General features: G+C 38.4%; 1 protein-coding gene across 1 annotated transcript in view; it reads left to right on the top strand.

Moving 5' to 3' along the window:
• Positions 1-751: 751 nt before the first annotated feature.
• Positions 752-18,730, top strand: part of rph3ab (rabphilin 3A homolog (mouse), b) — a 36,932-nt gene continuing 18,953 nt past the window's right edge. The window contains exons 1-6 of the mRNA XM_072664526.1: positions 752-960; positions 11,647-11,823; positions 12,070-12,199; positions 12,837-12,920; positions 13,117-13,285; positions 13,930-13,974. Of these exons, the coding sequence (XP_072520627.1) occupies positions 11,675-11,823; positions 12,070-12,199; positions 12,837-12,920; positions 13,117-13,285; positions 13,930-13,974 (577 nt within the window). The 5' untranslated portion in view covers positions 752-960; positions 11,647-11,674. The remainder of the gene's footprint in view (positions 961-11,646; positions 11,824-12,069; positions 12,200-12,836; positions 12,921-13,116; positions 13,286-13,929; positions 13,975-18,730) is intronic.

Below are 18,730 nucleotides of genomic sequence, written 5' to 3'. Positions count from 1 at the left end.
TTCACATAACATAACACATAACATAAAAAATATCTAGTATAAGATCATTATTAGCATTTAAATGTGGAGCTATTTTTAGTTGGAAACATTAAACACGCTACCTGTTAGAAGTTTTGAATAAGAACGCACATTTGTCACAAATTTGGAGCAATTTTGTATTGCATATACAAATATTTTGTTTATGAAAAAATAATAAAACACTAACATAATAAGAACACAAAGTGATTGAAAACAAAAGAGAACAGTCTTAAAATCACAACCCTGAACACATTAAGAGTTTAGAGACATTAAAAGAAACACTGAATCAAATGGGCTACTTATACACAACACCAGGCAACACCAATCACTAATGTAATGCAAGATTTCCTGTGCCTTTATTGGCCTGTCAATGTATACATGGCAGTTGTAACAAAATACATTCACAGTTTTTAACAAAATACATGTATAATCATTTGCTTACAAGGCTCACGTCTATATTTTTTTCTCTACAAATGTCTGCAGACAAGAAAGATCTATTGTTAAGGTCTATTGTCTCTGTCAAAGTCTAATCACTTCTGCAATTTAAGTTAGCAGATCTTTGGTTTTGTCAAAAAATGAAGCACAAATAATTACATGAAGAAAACGGGGTTTGTAAAAATAACGTTTTCCCCATCTCTCTCCATTCATCCATTTCTCTCGTATCAGTGGCGGGGTTTCCAAAGCAAAGTATCAAGGGCACGCCGTACAGTATGCTACTTGAGGAGTGTCCCACGCAAAGCTTAAGGAGCGCCCGTGGCAAGCTCTGGAAAGGTTTATGCGGTTTCTTTCTGCGGAATGGTGACAATCAGGAGCACTCCCCCAAAGCTATAAACGCCCTCAGTTATAGCCGTTGAATGCGCAGTCGTCGACTCTTCGCTGTCTCTACGCTGATTTAGTCCGCATTTGCAGACATCATCTCCCGCGAGTGGGCAAGGACGCCAGGTAAGCATATCAAACCATTTACTTTGTTCTTTTCTTACACATAGTATCAACATCAGCATAATATGTGTACGATATGCGTGATAGAGAGAAATTGACAAATATTGCCTACAGCAGAGACATTCGTTTGCGTCTTCGACAAATGATGAAAACCGTCCCCATGTACACTCTTTAGCCATTTAACAATTAATGTAGTTCTTTCATTCAGATCCTTTATTCCGATTAACCTATTTATGCGAAAAGCCAATTTGCTAAATAGAATGGCAACAGAATACTGTCATCAAACATGCATGAACATAAAGGGAACAGGATCAACCGTATGAATGGACTGTAAGATGCTGCTAGGCGCATTGCTTCGTGTCTTTATTGTCTTTAGTGTTCTTGTCTGGTGTTAAACAAATAATTCATATTTAAAATGTATGTTTCGCTTTTCTGCCCTTTCAAAAGACAAGATCAGTTCTTTAAATGAGCTTTCTTACCAGTCATGTCAACGCCTCTGGCCAGTCATGCTGTACGCTACAAAACGCAGTTCGCATTCATATAAAATGACATTGGTTGACATAAATCGATAATGGAATTTGGCTGTTACAGATTAAACATGGACGTTAGGAAACGGGAACGCTTTCAAGACAGCACATTTGCTCTGTACTAATTCCTTGGCACAAGGGAGGCGTCTCTGACTAGAGGAGTATCGGTACACATACTTCCCTGTTGGGTGCAGAATATGAGTGTTAATATAGCTGGAACGATTGATTTTAAAGCTGCCTCAAAAGGAAATGCGCAATAACATATTTGGCTAGTTTGGCATGTTCAGGCATGTGCTTTACCATGGCAAAGTACTTTAGCTGAAAAAATATTCATCCAACATTGATAGATTGACTCACCTTCTTGATGTTAAACATGATACACTTACTTTTACCCTCTTCTTCTGTGCAGTACTTGCAGACCTTTTCATTATTTCAAATGCACACAAATAATGAGGAAAGTAATTAGAAATACAGTTGGCGACTATAACTAAAATGAAAATCATGTTTAAATAGACTCTACAATATTTCTTTCAATTAACCTTTTTAAAACATCTCAGTAAATCAGAAACAAGCTTTAAAACATTCATCCATTCTCTTTTGAATTGTCCAACAAGTGAACCATAAACAAAGGACTATCTTATCTTATCTCTTATAATAGGGTCAGGTTCTGTGTGTGCTCACTTACAAAGAATTTTATAATTAATTTTCAAAACCTGTTGTTTGTCAACTGTCATCAGTATTACTGGAGAGACATTTATAATTCATTATGAATTCCACCACAAACAATATTTTTGTGCATTTCAAAGATGTGTAAAAGATGTAGAATATGTAATTTCTTATCAAAACTGAGGAATCTGAATCATTGATGTACACCATTCAAATATTATCTAGGTCACCCCACCAACTCTGCCTTTAATTACGGGTGGAATACATAGAGAGGTACTTACCAAAAGCTTCAAACAGCTTTAGTCTGTTTCCTTAACAGGAGTTAAAATTCTTTTTTTCTGCCTGACTGTTGGAAATGTGGTAATCTAAGCACATTTTTTCAAAATCCCTAATAATAACGTCAGTGTGATTAAAAAAAAAGAATATTTTATTTATTTTTATGTTTTCATATGAATAATGAGTTTATATGTGTTTATAAATGTGGCTCCTTGTTTATGTGCTGAGGAAACAATTTTGGTGTTATTTATTATTTACTTGTTGGCATGGTAGGGGAATTTCAGCATTGTTTTGGAAACTTTTAAAACATTTTTTGGAATCTGTAACATCTGACAGTGCTCTTTGGAGAATGATTTATACTTCTGGTACTGGTCATGGCAAACAAATAGATGGTAATTCTTTAATAGGCTTATTTTTTATAATATCTTCTTGCTGTGAAGTTTACCTTGCAGAATCTCAGATTCATGGCAGCATAAATAGAAATGTAAAATGGAACACTTACCTCACTGCTAACTTCATTTGATTGCTTCATATCAGCACAAAATGTCATGTGTATCGTCAGAAAGTCTATTGGGTTTACTCAGCATGACCAAGAACAGCCAAATACGAACCTCCTTGTTTATGTGCTGAGGAAACAATTTTGGTGTTATTTATTATTTACTTGTTGGCATGGTAGGGGAATTTCAGCATTGTTTTGGAAACTTTTAAAACATTTTTTGGAATCTGTAACATCTGACAGTGCTCTTTGGAGAATGATTTATACTCCTGGTACTGGTCATGGCAAACAAATAGATGGTAATTCTTTAATAGGCTTATTTTTTATAATATCTTCTCGCTGTGAAGTTTACCTTGCAGAATCTCAGATTCATGGCAGCATAAATAGAAATGTAAAATGGAACACTTACCTCACTGCTAACTTCATTTGATTGCTTCATATCAGCACAAAATGTCATGTGTATCGTCAGAAAGTCTATTGGGTTTACTCAGCATGACCAAGAACAGCCAAATACGAACCATCATTTTGTCAGGAATTCTACAACAAAGTCAGACCAGTCTAAGATTAAATAAAGTTATACAATATCTTTTGATAATTTGATGAAATTAATGTAACAAGTGTTTGTCAATTCCATGACCGAAAGCCTCACTGGTGTCACAATGCACAGAGCATGTAACTGCTTGCATTGAACTGATGAGGGAAGTCTGGAGGAGGGAAAAATTAATTCAGGTCAAGTGATCAAAATAATTATCCAGTCATAATATACACTATGTGTCCAAATGTTTATGGATATCCCTTCTAATGAATGGATTCAGCAACTTTGAGTTGCACACATTGCTAACACAGATGTGCAAAAGCACACACACAGCTTGTCAAGTCCCTGTAGAAATATTGGCAATAGAATAGGACTCTCTGGAGCGTAGAAACATGAGCCTATTGGCACCATGCCTAGTACCGAGCATGGGCTAAATGGGTATAAAGCTGTGGAACTGTGTTCTCCAAAATGATAGTGCACCATCCAATACTTTTGGGCTGAGTTGGGGAAGAGGTGGGGAGGTGATCATTCAACATCATGCTTCGAAATCTTTACAGCTATGCTCCAAAATCTAGTAGAATACATTCCCTGGACAGAATCATTCTTTTTTGAATTCCCTTGACTTCAGAAAAAAAACAATGAAACAGCAAGTATTCCAGTACCTTTGTCTATATTGTGTGCAGTTTGGGTTGGGGCAAGTTTTAAGAACAGCGAGTTTCCTGTCACTTATTCTCATCCTCTGCTGATAATTGGAGATGAAACTATTTAGACATATTTGCAACTACTAAGGGTATTTCTGCCTTACACCCAATGGATCAGGGTAGAGTCCGGACCCTTGCGACCCTGACCAGGAAGAAGAGCATAAGAAGATGGATGGATAGATGCTTTTAGATTATTAGATGTGGCAGGATATATAGTTGCAATTAAAAGGATTCGACCCTTATTGTAAATTATATTGTAAATATTTATTTATTAATTAGGTTTATTAGCAAAATTTATAAACTTTTAGTTGTTTGCAATAAACCAATAAAACAAGAATACTTTAAATAGCTCAGCACAGCTTACATAAAGTGCTTACTCCAAAAACCCTGGTCAAAAACCCTCGAGTGACTACAAAAGACCTGCAGCAGTAGTTTGTGGCAGCACTATGGTTTTAGTTTGTACAGTAAGGCGCATACTAACCACTAAAGGTCTACATGCCCGTACACCTCTACTTACCCAAAAGCATGAGGAAAAAAGGCTTCGGTATGCTCAAAACCATGTAATTAAGCCACAGTTTGGAGATTTTGTTCTGTGAAGCCATTAAACAAAACTTGAACTTTTTGGGCCTATAAATCAGTTGTATGTCTGAAGGATAACGAATGAAGCATACCTGCTTATTTTCTCTGGCATTAGAAACCTGCAGTGTGTGCAGGGCAAGATGGATTCAAACAAGGTATCAGGAAATCCTAGAAGAAAGCCTCCAACAGGGCAATAATTCCAAGCTCCATGAAGGCTTGGTTTCAGAAGAAGTCCTGGAAGACTATTCTTGACACAGTCATTTAACTCAAACTCCATAGACAGGGGCCTCATATGGGGGAGGAAAGTTAGGAGAATTCTAAGAAACCTGTGACTGACTGCGGCCCTACAAAATGTATTATTATACTAAACAATTTATGTTCTACTAAAAACTTTTTGAATATAAAATATATAATTATTGAACTTTTAACATTCATAGAATGTTTTATTTAAAATGCTTTTTTTATTCTTTGGCAAAACGAAAGCAGACATATGCCTCTGCATTGCCTGATTTGCCTCCCCCATTTATTTATATTAAATTGTTTAATCTGCCCTTAAAACAGATAAAAATCTGTTTACCAGAAATGCAAAGAAAGAAAACAAAGACAAGACAAAGAAAAGGGCAATTGTATGTCATCAAATGTCCATAGTGATATAGGCTAATGTTAATTATTTAATACTTTCACAGAAATGTCCAATGTCCAATGTTAGCATCGAAACATAGCAAATGCTAGTTTTGCTGGTAACTAGTGTTTTAAAAACTCGGGTTGTGTTTGTTTTTGTTTGTTTTCTTTTTCTTTTTTTTGTAACACATACGCACATGGCATCGTGTTTGCAATGTAGATTAGTGACTGTCTGTTTTACATTAGGAGATTAGCATGTTAACTGTAGCTAATTGTGAAGTGTCTGACTATTGTATAAATGGTTTAACTGGTTTTACAATGCTGTTGTCAAACAAAGTTAGGTGATAATTTATGTGCTTGTATGGGGCCCAGTGTAATATCTTTTCATAAGGCCCAAAATACTTGGCCGCACCTCTGCCTTTTGAAAATCTTTGTTGGGATTTGAAGAAGGCAGTTTTAGCATGCAAACCCAAAAAAATTACTGGAGGCAGCTGCCAAAGAAGAAGAAATATTCTTACAATAAAAATATGATAACATTACTTTCATAATGAATGCACAAGAATATACTCTTAAGCAGAAATAAACAGAAAGCCTTTATGTTGTTGTTGTTGTTGCTGTAACAGTTAACAAATAATAATTGTAAATGCACTCGAGCTAGTTAGCTGCAGCTGTGCCAGAACCTGCAATCTTCTGCAAGATTTTTAGCAGAAATACCTTTGCTAAAATGTTACATTACATGTACACATTACATGTAAAAATGTAAAGTAAACACCTACAGAATATATTGTATATACTGCACACTTATTTTTCTCTTCACAAGAACCACATGAATAATCAACAACCATATGTCATATCAATTATTTGGACAATGATGAATAAGTGATGGAATGTCACTGTTGGTTGAGTAGAGTAGGTTGGTAGAGTTAGTTTTCTAACAATCTACACAGTACAAACACACAAGAGAATCTTATTCCTCTTCTTGAGATGAATGTTGCTCTGTGGCTATGTGATTTAATGACCCCTTGTTACTATCTGAGAGAAAAGGGTGTATTTTTTAAAAACATTTAAGGGGAAACACACTTGCAGTTAAATGCAGCTTTACTGCATATAGTTAATTTAATATATCTGTAGCATGTATATTAATGAATATATGCCATAGTAGTTATGTGCCACATAACTTGTTTGTGGCACATGCCACTTATATCTTATTTTGAAAAGTAATTTGTTAATTATGAATTTGATAAAAAAAATTTCCTCTTCCACTGTTGTTTCTCTTCCACTGAATCTTTTGAACATTGCCAAGATAGGAGTGGGGTTTTAAGGAATAAACCAGGGTACATCAGTTACAGTATTGGAGAGAACTGTATTGGAGAGAACACTCCAGAACTGTAATTTACAATGCCTGGTCTAAAATGGTCTAAAATTTACTCTAAGGATCAGGCCTGATTTCTCTCAAAGTTTTTTTTTGACCAGTATGACTCATTGCTCTTCCTTTATATTGTTTTATAATGATTTATAACAGAGGTCCTGTGCCCTGGACAGATGGTTGGGCAGATGGTTCTCAGTGTGTACGACGGAGTGGTCTGACCACATAGAGTAGGGCTAATGTGTATCTTCTGGATTCAAAGTGGGACCTTTACATGCTCCGCTAACCTCCCACCCTTCTTTAAAAACAAAAAACAAATGCTGGTAATCACAGATAAAACACTGACTTCAGTTGAGACTAGGGTTGCAACAATCTGACTTTTTCTGTCAGTTCCGATACATAAACCTTGTGTGTAGGCTAATACCCGATCCGATACCATTGTTGAATTAATAAACCATAAACCTGCCATATGGGAAAGACTTAAGGCATTAGGATAGACTTTACTTTACTTACTTAGTAATAATTTACTAAGTACATTTCTGTACTTTCTACAACAAATTAATATAGATATAAATCTGCGGAATTGTTTATTTGGCACTAAAATAAATAATTGTGCTGGACCTTGGCACAGTGTTGTCTGAGCTCAGACAACACTTTTATCCTGAAATTTAAAGTCAGTGAGACCAAAAAAGAGCTAGCAGAACCTTCCTTCTCGCTCTTGGCTGTCCTCCATTACAGGCTAAAGTCTCCGGTGTGGGAATTGGGTTCAGTAAACACAATCTAACTTGCTACATGATAGTGGAGCCCCCTGCCATTTCTAAATACAAAGTCATTAGCTATATATTAGCTGTTACTAGCTAAAAGAGCTGGATCCAATGAATTGTGAAAATACATTAAACTACTGTGCATAAAATTCTTACAAAACCCTGGTTACATGAAAAAACTAGGTGCTTATTGGCTACAATAAGCCAATAAGCTTTAAATGCTTAGCTGGAGCCTTAACATACCTTGAACCTACATTTTTTATATTTCAGCTTTACTTCACATTAAAACAGTCACTGCAACATTCCAGTTACATGTTGTTTGTCTCACACCAGAATTGCACACTCATTTAGCTAGCTTTTTTCCACACAGTGGAGTGAGACCCCTCACCCACACTTACTTATCGTGCTAAGAATTATGTACTCTATTCATTATATAAAGACTGTTTTTCAAACACATTATAAAGATTGCGTTTACCGACTTGTAGATGGAACATTCTTCATCCCCTCTGCATGTAATAATTTTCTTCATTTTGTAAAAGCACGTCTAATGTTCCATTGTTGACCTAAAAAACGATAACTCGCTGAATTGTGGTCATTGTGACAAATCTGTTATATTACATTTTTATGTTTGTTGCATCACTGTTGCTGTTTTTCAATTATTATTATTATTATTATTTTTGTATTTTTTATCTTGAAAAAGATTATTGAAAAATGGTTTATTCTCAGCAAGGCTCGCATTAGTTTATGGTTATTTACTGTAGCATTACAGTCTAAATAATTAACATTGATTGTATTAATCAAGTCAAAAAGCCCCACCCATGTCTGTGTGTTGCTTGTGTCCACAACCCTTCCAATCAATCTTGACATTCGCATTCTAGCTTGTATTCTCATTCCAACCCTTTTTGCACTTAATTCTGCTTTGTATGCGTGGCAAATGAACCAATATTCAAAGTGCAGTGCAGTGTCTTAAAGTAAGAGCCAAAAACACTGTATATGTACAGGGTATAAGGCAATCCTTTGGGGCTGTGAGGGAGGCAGGAGGGGTATCAATAATTAAAAAGAACTGAGTGATGTTTTTTATCTGTAGTAGGGAAGAGAATGTGAATTTCAGAAACATTGGACATAGTAAACCACTCCAGAACCCTGTCTGAAAAACATGGGCTTTTGCTGAAACTACTTTATTGCATGCTGTATCTTTTTGGTAAATAGAATTAAGGCAGTTTAAATTTATACATGAATGTATTTGGATAATACATATTCCTGATCATCGTTCAGCACTTATTTGGGTCCTAAAATGGTCATACCACATTAAGGACATCAATAATCATTGGCATATATTCCAAAAAGAAAAAAAAAGAAGTACTGTTGTTACAGTTGTGGCAACAATAAAAAAAAATACAGAGTGCATCACTGTTGTATTAAAGAGATTGGTACACCAATTGTTTTTTCAACAAACAAAAAAAGACTTTCTTTCAGGGCATAGCTACATATCTTCTACACTGTCCTCAGAATGTTACATAAATGTTAAATACACACAACAATAAAAGAACGATACAGAGTTTAGTTTTAAAGAGTTTACTACAGACCAAGCAATGGTATGGCAGTAGGATGGTTCTACAATAACTTTACATTGATATTCAACTTATTTTACCTGTATTGATAAAGGAAATATTGTGTTGTCAGCCAAACGCAACAAGTGTTGTCAGCATTTTAAAAACATTTTTAAAAAATATGTTGTCAAGAGTGTTTTGTAGAATAGTTTCCGTGAACCGAAAGACCAAAATACAGAGAAATCCAACATTTCTCACAGTCATTGATAATGTTGTTATTGATAATGTAGTTATTGCAGCCCTAGTGGTGATATGTGATGAACAGCTAATGGAATATGCACATGATGAAAAAGCACGGCAGTGGCACACAGTAAACTGGGTAAATCCCATTTATGAATGAGAAAACAGTACCACAGCACTATTTGCTCCTAACTCCATATTAAATCTGGTTGTCATGCCTATGAATCTCAATGATAGTCACAAAACATTTGAAGATTTAAGAAATTCAAAGATGTGTGTGAAATACTGTCCTATTCACTATAGAGTGCACTGCTTTGCAGTTCAGCCATTTAGCAGAGGTGTCCAAAAACATAGTGAAGAATTTATTATGCATGAAGAATTTTTTATGCACTATAAAAATCCCACATTGCAACACAGTATGGAATACCTATGATTTTCATTGTGTTGTTTTGTTGTAAATTTCAAATCGTATGTCCAGAGAGGAAACATTCAGGAGACGCTGAGTGCAGAAATGAACTTACTTTCTTTATTATTATTATTCTGTAGACAGCCTACCCCCAAGTCCCTACAGTTATCAGTTCTCATGTATTTAGTTTATAGCCTCACAGAAACAAGTGATGTCTTTGCATATATGATTGATCTTGCAGTTGACATTAAATTGCTTTAAGTACTGTGACAGGGACACAATATGCAAAGTTGAGAGAGCATGGTGCTTGATCTTGCCAGTAACATTAGAATGTGCACAGAGGATAAACCTTTAGGTTGACCATATGCAAGGTTCTGAAGCTTTAAAATATCAAAAAAAGGTTTGAGTTTGTCTGGGGCAAGGGATTCTTCTCTTCATAGACACTATATATAGAAAGTAAACTGAAATCAAGACTTCTTTGGAATATCACCCTTCTGTCACCCAAATTGGCTTGGAAAAGACATATACTATAAAATATACTATTTATACTATATACTATACTATCTGTCTTTTTTTTTATCTTTCTTTTGTCTTCTATACATGCTGTCTTTCAACTGTAGAATATGTCAGAAAAGGAGAAATAGCCTTAAGGAGAAAGCAATGCTTAAACACACATTTCATTGATTTTTTTGCATATAAAATAATGATTTGTTGATCTCCTTTCCTCTTGAATAAATTGTATTAATAATATTAAATTATGTGCTATTATTATTTTATTATTTTATACAATATTACTATACATGTTCCAAATGAAAGCTTAAAAACTCAGACTACCATACATGTTTTTCAAACCCAGTACAAAACTATAAAACAAAGGTTACAGCACTCTACACTTGGAACGGACCTTCTCCGAGTTAATGACTGTCCAGCTATCAGGCCTGTCCTGTTGGAAGGGTGACTGCTTGGGTCCCTTGCACCTTCCTAACGACTGTTTTAAAATTGACATAGACTAATTATCTGCCACTGTTATTATTATTATAACTACCACTATTAACATCATTAATTTTATTATTCTTACCATCTACTATAATTGTAATATATGTTATTGTATATATAATTAATATATAATATAATTTATATATATATTAATAATATTATAAGATATGAGCACAAGTGAGCAGTAGAACAATCTTGGTGGTATAATAATGATATAATCATTTATAAATAATTCTGACCAGCTCTGTGAGAGTTTTTCCTTGACACTGTCACCTTTGGCTTCCTCACAGGGGGTTTTAAGTTTTATATATTTTGTCTCTTCTCCTCTTACTGATTCCTGTAAAGCAGCCTTGTGATAAAGACTGTTTAAAAAACAAATATATTTGATTTGATTTGAAGATAGTTGCCAAGATGTTAATAAATAGTTGCTATGTGGTTTCTATGGTGATGCTAGGCTATTGCTATGGTATCCCAGGTGGTTGCTAAGGTGTTGCTAGGTCGTTGCTATGTTATCCTAGGTTGTTGCAAATGTATTGAAAAGTGGTTGCTAGGTGGTTGCTATGATGTAAATAGACTGTTGCTACAATATCCCAGCTGGTTGCTAAGGTGTTAGTAAGTAGTTGCTATGGTATCCTAGGTGGGTGCTAAGATGTGTGTGTGTGGTGGGGAGTGGATTTGTGACACTTTACCTGCTGTGTGACCGTAGCTTTTGAAAATAATGAGTAGGTTAATTTTTGAGTTAACATTATACTTTTACAGTTTTGGGGGAAAAAAGTAACTCACCCCTGCTTGGTAAGTATCTAAATTAAGTTACTACTGGCATTCTTATTGCAGAACCTCAAACACAGTTCTCAGTACACTGGCACAGAATTCACACATTATGTGTTCTTTGGCATTAAAATACATTGTCTACCTGATATTATGTAGATTTGACAGTGAATGTTTCCATTTACTTTGTTTAAAAAGCTTTAGAGATTCCACTGGTTTGGTCATCATGACAGACGCAATGATGGGCACAAGGGGTATCCACTCACAGCCTGGGCCTGGCCCTAGTCCAGAGCTGACTGATGAGGAGAAGGAGATTATTAACAGTGTAATTGCTCGAGCCGAGAAGATGGAAGTTATGGAGCAGGAAAGGATTGGGTAAGATATGAAAGGGTGGGTTCATATTGACAGATATTAAGATGAAAATAATAGGTTATGTGGTTATTTTCTCCATAGATACCTACTACATTCAGTAATATACTGTACATAAGTACAAAAACTACTGTTATTTGGTATTTCAAGAGTTCTTGTAATGTTTTTATTTTGAAAACAGATGTTCTAGGTAACATTTATGATCATGCTTAAATTAGCAAATTATGTTTTCTCCTCTTCTGTACATTGTAGACGTCTGATGAATCGTTTGGATAATATGAAGAAGACAGTATGTGGAGATGGCGTGTCTCGCTGCTTGTTGTGTGGGGAGCAATTAGGTGCCCTAGGGATCAAGTCTGTGGTCTGTGAAGACTGTAAAAAGGCAAGCATTGTTATCCTAATGTGAAAGCCTTAGGTATGTGTTGCCAAATGCAATACTTTTCTCTAACCCAGCCAGTATTTGCACAAACTTTTGTATTATAGTATTGAACAACTAAACAAGGAAAATAGGTAAGACATTGTTTAGCTTATATAGGAATGAAAATGTAAAACACTACATAATAATAAATATTGAAAACATTAATGCTGAGCAGAAGGCAACAGGAACAGGAACCATTGGAAATTTGAGGAATTTTAATAGCATCTCTACTATAGTGTTTTCATCATAGGTGTCCAAAACAAATAACTTTACAGGAGAAGGCTCTATTTAACTTTAAAGGTAAAATGATTTTATTGAATATTTAAGTAAATGTGGATAATTGTATTAGTCCATTTATCATGTAATGTATCTGCTATGTTCAAATGAGTTGTGCTGAATAAGACTTTATGTTGAGATTATAAATGGACCTAACCTGGAAATAATTAAACAGCTAAAGGTTTACAAACAGGGGTTGGAGCAGACTAACATGTGCAAAGATAATGAACAGAATGAAAAAACAAGTAAATCTGAATAAAAGATTAAACATTGCTTGGAATATTCTGTAACAATGTGTCTCAGTAAAATCTGTGTCCTTCTCTAGAACATGTGCACCAAATGTGGTGTGCAGAGTAACAGCCGTCCACGGTCTGTATGGCTCTGCAAGATCTGCAGCGAACAGCGAGAGGTGAGGGAATGTTGATGAATAAGACAAAAAGGATAAAGCCGAGAAAGTTATGACAAACATAAGTGGTCTCTAAAGAAACTCTTCCGTCCAAGCTTTCAAGCTGACTCATAGTTATGTAGTGAACATACTAAGCAAAAAAATGTTGCCATGCTTTTAATTAATGTAAGACATTGGCTATTTTTCCATTTTTTCAAAGGTATGGAAGCGATCTGGGGCTTGGTTTTTTAAGGGCCTCCCTAAACAATTTCTGCCTTCACCAATGCCCATATCCAAATCCAAAGATCCTAATTTACAGCTGGCTCCTGAAAACCAGACTGTACTTGATGCATCTGTAGCTGCTGCCCAGCCACAAGCACAGACTAAAGGTAACCAATTATTAAATTTTATCAGGGTATGAAATTTGTCAGTTTTCAAAATCAGTTCAATAAAAAGAAAGGAAAAGTTTTCCAGTGAATCAGTTTGACAACAACATCCCTAAAAAAATTATATAAATACTAGATAGATGTAAAAGAAAGAGGACATTTAATAACAAACAGTGACTTTTCTGTACTGTACTATAGTACAGATATCATCAATCTTATCTGCAAATGGGATGTTGTAGATGCAGATTTATTACATACTTTAGTTACTCACTTGATCAGTTCGAAGACTGAACCAAGCAGTCATGTGTGCTGCAAGTTTAGAATAAAAACCTGCAGCCAGACCAGCCTTTTATGGATAAGACACCCCTGCTGTGGTAACTAACTACAAAAATATGTGTTATATTTAGGTTCAATTGGCTACCACTGAAGCTTTAAACTAAGAGTAACTTTAGACTAATTTATGTTATTTCACAACTTGGATAAGCCTGGTTTGATTTGATGAATGTGTTTGACTAGATAGGAAATGTATTGATTTGTATTGACGGATGATGACATTGTGGTTGTGAGTATATTATCTATCTAGTTTATGTAATCATGTCTACTTGACAATTCTGTGTTATCTGTCAGCTGTTCTTATTATCTCTTAGATTTGGTGGAGAATCAGGCAGGTGATCCAGAAATGCAGTCCACAGGTAACAGGCTTATACATTTACATTTTAGGCATTTAGCAGACGCTCTTATCCAGAGTGACCTCACTGTTTTCTTAGAAAATATCCTTAGCTATTTTATATAGGCAAGGATCCAAAAGATCCAAATATACGTCTGTGCTTAGATACTGTTACTAAATACAGAGGTATGAAGTATGGATACCACAATACTCAAAATACACTACACTTTGATTAAGTACTCTTGGGAGAGGAGGGTCTTCAGTCTGTGTTTGAAGACAGCAAGCGACACCCAGGGGAAGTTCGTTCCATCACCATTTGGCCAGGACAGAAAAAAGTCGTGATGCTTATCTTCCATGGATCTTAAAGGATGGTGGGTCAAGCTGAGCCGTACACGAAGGGCTCTTGGTAGAGATTGACTTTTGATAATTGCCATCAAGTATGGAGGGGCCAGTTTTATATCTGATGCCGGCAACTACAGGAACCAGTGAGTTACATGGCCTGAAACACTGAAGACAACCCGTGCCGCTGCATTCTGGATCAATTGCAAGAGCCTGATGCTGCGCATAGGAAGACCAGCCAGAAGGGAGTTGCAGTAGTCAAGTCTTGAAATGACAAGAGACTAAACAAGCACCTGGGTGGCTTCTCTATATACAATATGTATGTATTTTGAAAATGACAATGATTTTGACAATCTTTAGCTTTAGGGAATTGCACCCATTTTTTCACATAGTCCCTCCATTTTCAGTTAAAGGTAATTGGACAAACAAACATAATTGTAAATATAGAGAGTTTTTAATCTTTGGATGCATATCATTTGCAGTCAAACACTGCCTGAAGTCTGGAACCTATGGACATCAGTTCCATTCCTTGAGATTCTTTACATGTAATGACAGGTCATTATTTTATTTTGACATCAGGTTTGCAACTAAATATGAGCAGAAAGTATAGCTCTTTACACATTAGAATTCATCCGGCTACTTCTGCTAATAGTCATATCAATAGACACCAGTGAACAGTCAATTTGCAGTTATACATGTCTTTGCCATACCAGCGCCTCCACCATGACGTGCTATGCTTCGGATCATGAACCCTTTCTTTCCCTCTCCATGCCCAATTAATCTGTCAGTTTTTTAAGGTTTCTAGCAGTCTCTAGCATCTCTTGAATAAAGTCAATAAGACAATAATACTTAATAATAGTACCTTCTCAAAAATGTTCTTGACTTGACTTGATGGTGAATGGGTTTGTCTTCACCTTGGAAATAATTCTGCGATCATCTACTTTAGATGATCATCTAAACTTCTGTGGATTAATTTTTTTTTGCTGAGTTTGCCATATCATTCCTTCTTTTTAAGAATGTGCAAAAAGTATTTGGCCACTCTCTATGATAGGTTTATCTTTTTAGTCTAATGATGACCCCCCTTTACTTGCCTTGACAACTCTTTGAGTGTTCCCATGAACAGCTACCAAATGCAAATTTCAATACAAATCACATTGAGCCAATCCACATCTCCTTATTTTGTCATTAAGTAATAAGGGATCAGGCCATGGCTGGTCATGAAGGTGCTTTTTTGTTAAATGTCTAACATGAAGAAAAGGCGGGAAACAAACAAAGGACGCCAGGGGAGAATGCTGGCTGCCTCTTTAAACTCAAGGAAAAAATGTAACTAAGGGCAAAAGGATCTCTCAAAAGAAACTAGAGAACTGGGTTACAGGGAAGGCAGACACTCCTGCCTTCCTCTGCTAAACAAGTGTATGTGTGCAAACACGCACACACACACAAACACACACACAAAGGAAAGCAGACGCTCCTGCCTTCCTCTGCTAAACGAGTGTATGTGTGCTAACACGCACACACACACACAGACACACACACTGCACAGATACAGGGAACTACAGGGGAAACTTGGGGTTCACACAGAGGGAAACAAACTCGGGAGAAACACACACGAAGGAGAGTGACACCCACTCAGCCTTCTGCTCGAAAAAAAGTGACTGGCACACACACACGAACAGAGTCAAAAGATCCAGCAGTGGGGCAACTGGCTCTGTGTGCCTATACAGCCTTTTCCCAGGTGTTTTGCGTTGGCCTTAATTACTGGCTGGTGTGACTCTGGGCCTCCCCCTGGTGGCAGTGAGCCCGCATTGATTGTGTCCTCTAGTCCCCATCAGATGGACGCCACAATCCGGGTTTTGGGGACTATAGTTGTGGGTGTGTTTGATAGAGGAGGGGGCTCCCACTGGCGAGAGAGAGCATCGTGCTTGGTGTTCTTTGAGCCCGGTCGGAATGACAATATAAAATCAAACCGAGTGAAGAACAATTCCCACCTGGCCTGGCACGGATTAAGACGTTTAGCCTGCTCTATGTAGGCCAAGTTCCTGTGGTCGGTCCAGACCAGAAAGGGATGCTCCAGGGCTGGCCAGGGCGTTGTGTTGTGGGACACAACAAAGCCCAGAAAGGAGATTGTCTGCGCATGGAAATGGGATTCCTCCGATTTCATGAACAGGTGGTTCTCCAGGAGCAACTGGAGAACCCAGCGGACGTGGGTGACGTGTTCGTCTACGGACCTACTATAGATGAGGATATCATCTAAATAGACGAACATGTACCTGTCCAATGCCTCCCTGAGGACCTTGTTAATGTAGTGCTGGAAGACGACGGGTGCGTTCATCAATCCAAATGGCATGAAGAGGTACTCCAGCTTGGTGAAGATGGAGGCCTGCTGCAGTGCCTCAAAGGCTGAGGTCATGAGGGGCAGTGGGTAGCGGTTTAATGGTTATTTTGTTGACACCCCTGTAGTCAATACAGGGTCTCAAACCCCCATCCTTCTTCCCCACAAAGAAGAAGCCGGCTCCAGCTGGGGAAGTGGACGGCCGGATGAACCCCAAGGCCAGGGCCTCCTGGACATAATTCTCCATTGCCTGACGTTCTGGTGCGGACAACAGCCTACCCCTGGGGGGTTAGTGCCAGGGAGGAGGTTGATGGCAATGTCAAAAGGTCTGTGGGGGTCTTTCGTTTGCTAAACACCTCCCGAAGGTTCCAGTACTCTTTTGGTACTTGCGAGGAGTCAAACCCATCAGGAATGATGTCGGTAACTGCAGTATCCCTAGGGGCCTTGAGGCAGGAGGACTGACAAGCTGGCCCCCATGCCAAGACAGAACGAGATCCAGTCCAACTGGGGGTTATGCCGCTGGAGCCAGGGGAAACCCAGAACCAACTGCAAGTCAGGAGCGCTGATAATGAAAAACACTATCTGCTCGGTGTGAGGACCGACTCGCAGCATAAGAGGGTGGGTTTGGTGGGACACACAACCCCGACGCTAGTGTGGCATTGAGGAACACCCCCCTGGCCCGAGGGAGAAGTGTCAGGTCAGTCAGTGGTCTCCCCTCCCCTGACGGACGTTTGGCTTTTCCCAAGAGCTCGGGGCAAGCAGAGGCATCTGCCTTCGCACATGCAGGCCTTGCACTCCTGCCATGGCAGGCGAGTGTGCCCCAACTGCATGGGCTGGACACCATCGTCAGGAGGCTCTTCTAACCCCCTAAAAGAGCCTGAGACAGCAGGTGGGCCACGAGGAGCTCGAGAGGCTTTGGCATTCCGCATCCTTCGCCTCTCCTCGAGACGGTTATCAACCCGTTGGGCCAACTCAATAAGACGATCAAGGGAGGTGGGAGGGTCACAGTAGGCCAGCTCATCCTTGAGCTCCTCACTGAGACCATGGTGGAAAGCTGAGGTCAGAGTGCTGGCATTCCATCCACTCTCCGCCAATAGCGTGCAGAATTCGATGGCGTAATCAGCCACCAACCTTTTTCTTTGATGCAGGTGCAGGAGGCGGGAACCGCCGCAGACAGCACCGCCGCAAACCGGGCCGCAGAGGCACATACGTCGGGTTGGTGCTCCCACACCGGGGTGGCCCAGGCTAATGCCCTACCGGTGAGGAGAGAGACGATGTACGCCACCTTAGCATGCTCTGACGGAAAGTGGGATGGTTGCAGCTCGAAAGCCAGTGAACATTGAAGGAGGAACCCTCTACTGCCTCCTGGTTCACCAGCGTAGCACTCTGGGGCTGGTAGAGAGGGTTCAGCTCGAGGCACCACGGCTGCTTGGGCAGTCGCAGCCTTCTCCTGGGGAGGTTCAGGAGTTTGCTGGCTAGTGAGTTGGGCTACTAGAATTGTCAGGCCCTGCAGCTGAAAAGAATCTGCTGGAAAAAAACAGGATTTGAACCCATGCTAAATGAGTGTATGTGTGCTAACACGCACACACACACACAGACACACACACTGCACAGATACAGGGAACTACTGGGGAAACTTGGGGTTCACACAGAGGGAAACAAACTCGGGAGAAACACACGAAGGAGAATGACACCCACTCAACCTTCTGCTCGAGAAAGTGACTGGCACATACACTCAACCAGAAGTCAAAAGATCCAGCAGTGGGGCAACTGTCTCTGTGTGCCTATATAGCCTTTTCCCAGGTGTTTTGCATTGGCCTTAATTACTGGCTGGTGTGACTCTGGGCCTCCCCCTGGTGGCAGGCGGAGCCTTGCCCTAGAGCTACCCCTTACAAAAACTTTAGCTGGAGCTGGTATAAAGTAAACTGGGAGTATTTTTTACTAAAAAAGAGACATCTGAAAATGAAACATTTTTATATTTGTACATTTTTACATGGATGAGTAAACATTTTTTCTTTTCCCAAAAAAAACCTACATCACAAAATCTTCTGCTGCTGATGTGCATAGAGCCTTTTCATGAAAACAATATGGGAGATTGTGACAGATTTCC

The sequence above is a fragment of the Salminus brasiliensis genome, chromosome 20, assembly GCF_030463535.1.
Source record: "Salminus brasiliensis chromosome 20, fSalBra1.hap2, whole genome shotgun sequence".
Classification (NCBI taxonomy): domain Eukaryota; kingdom Metazoa; phylum Chordata; class Actinopteri; order Characiformes; family Bryconidae; genus Salminus; species Salminus brasiliensis.
Note: the sequence above shows the minus strand (reverse complement) of the source record. Positions and strands in the feature narration are given on the sequence as shown.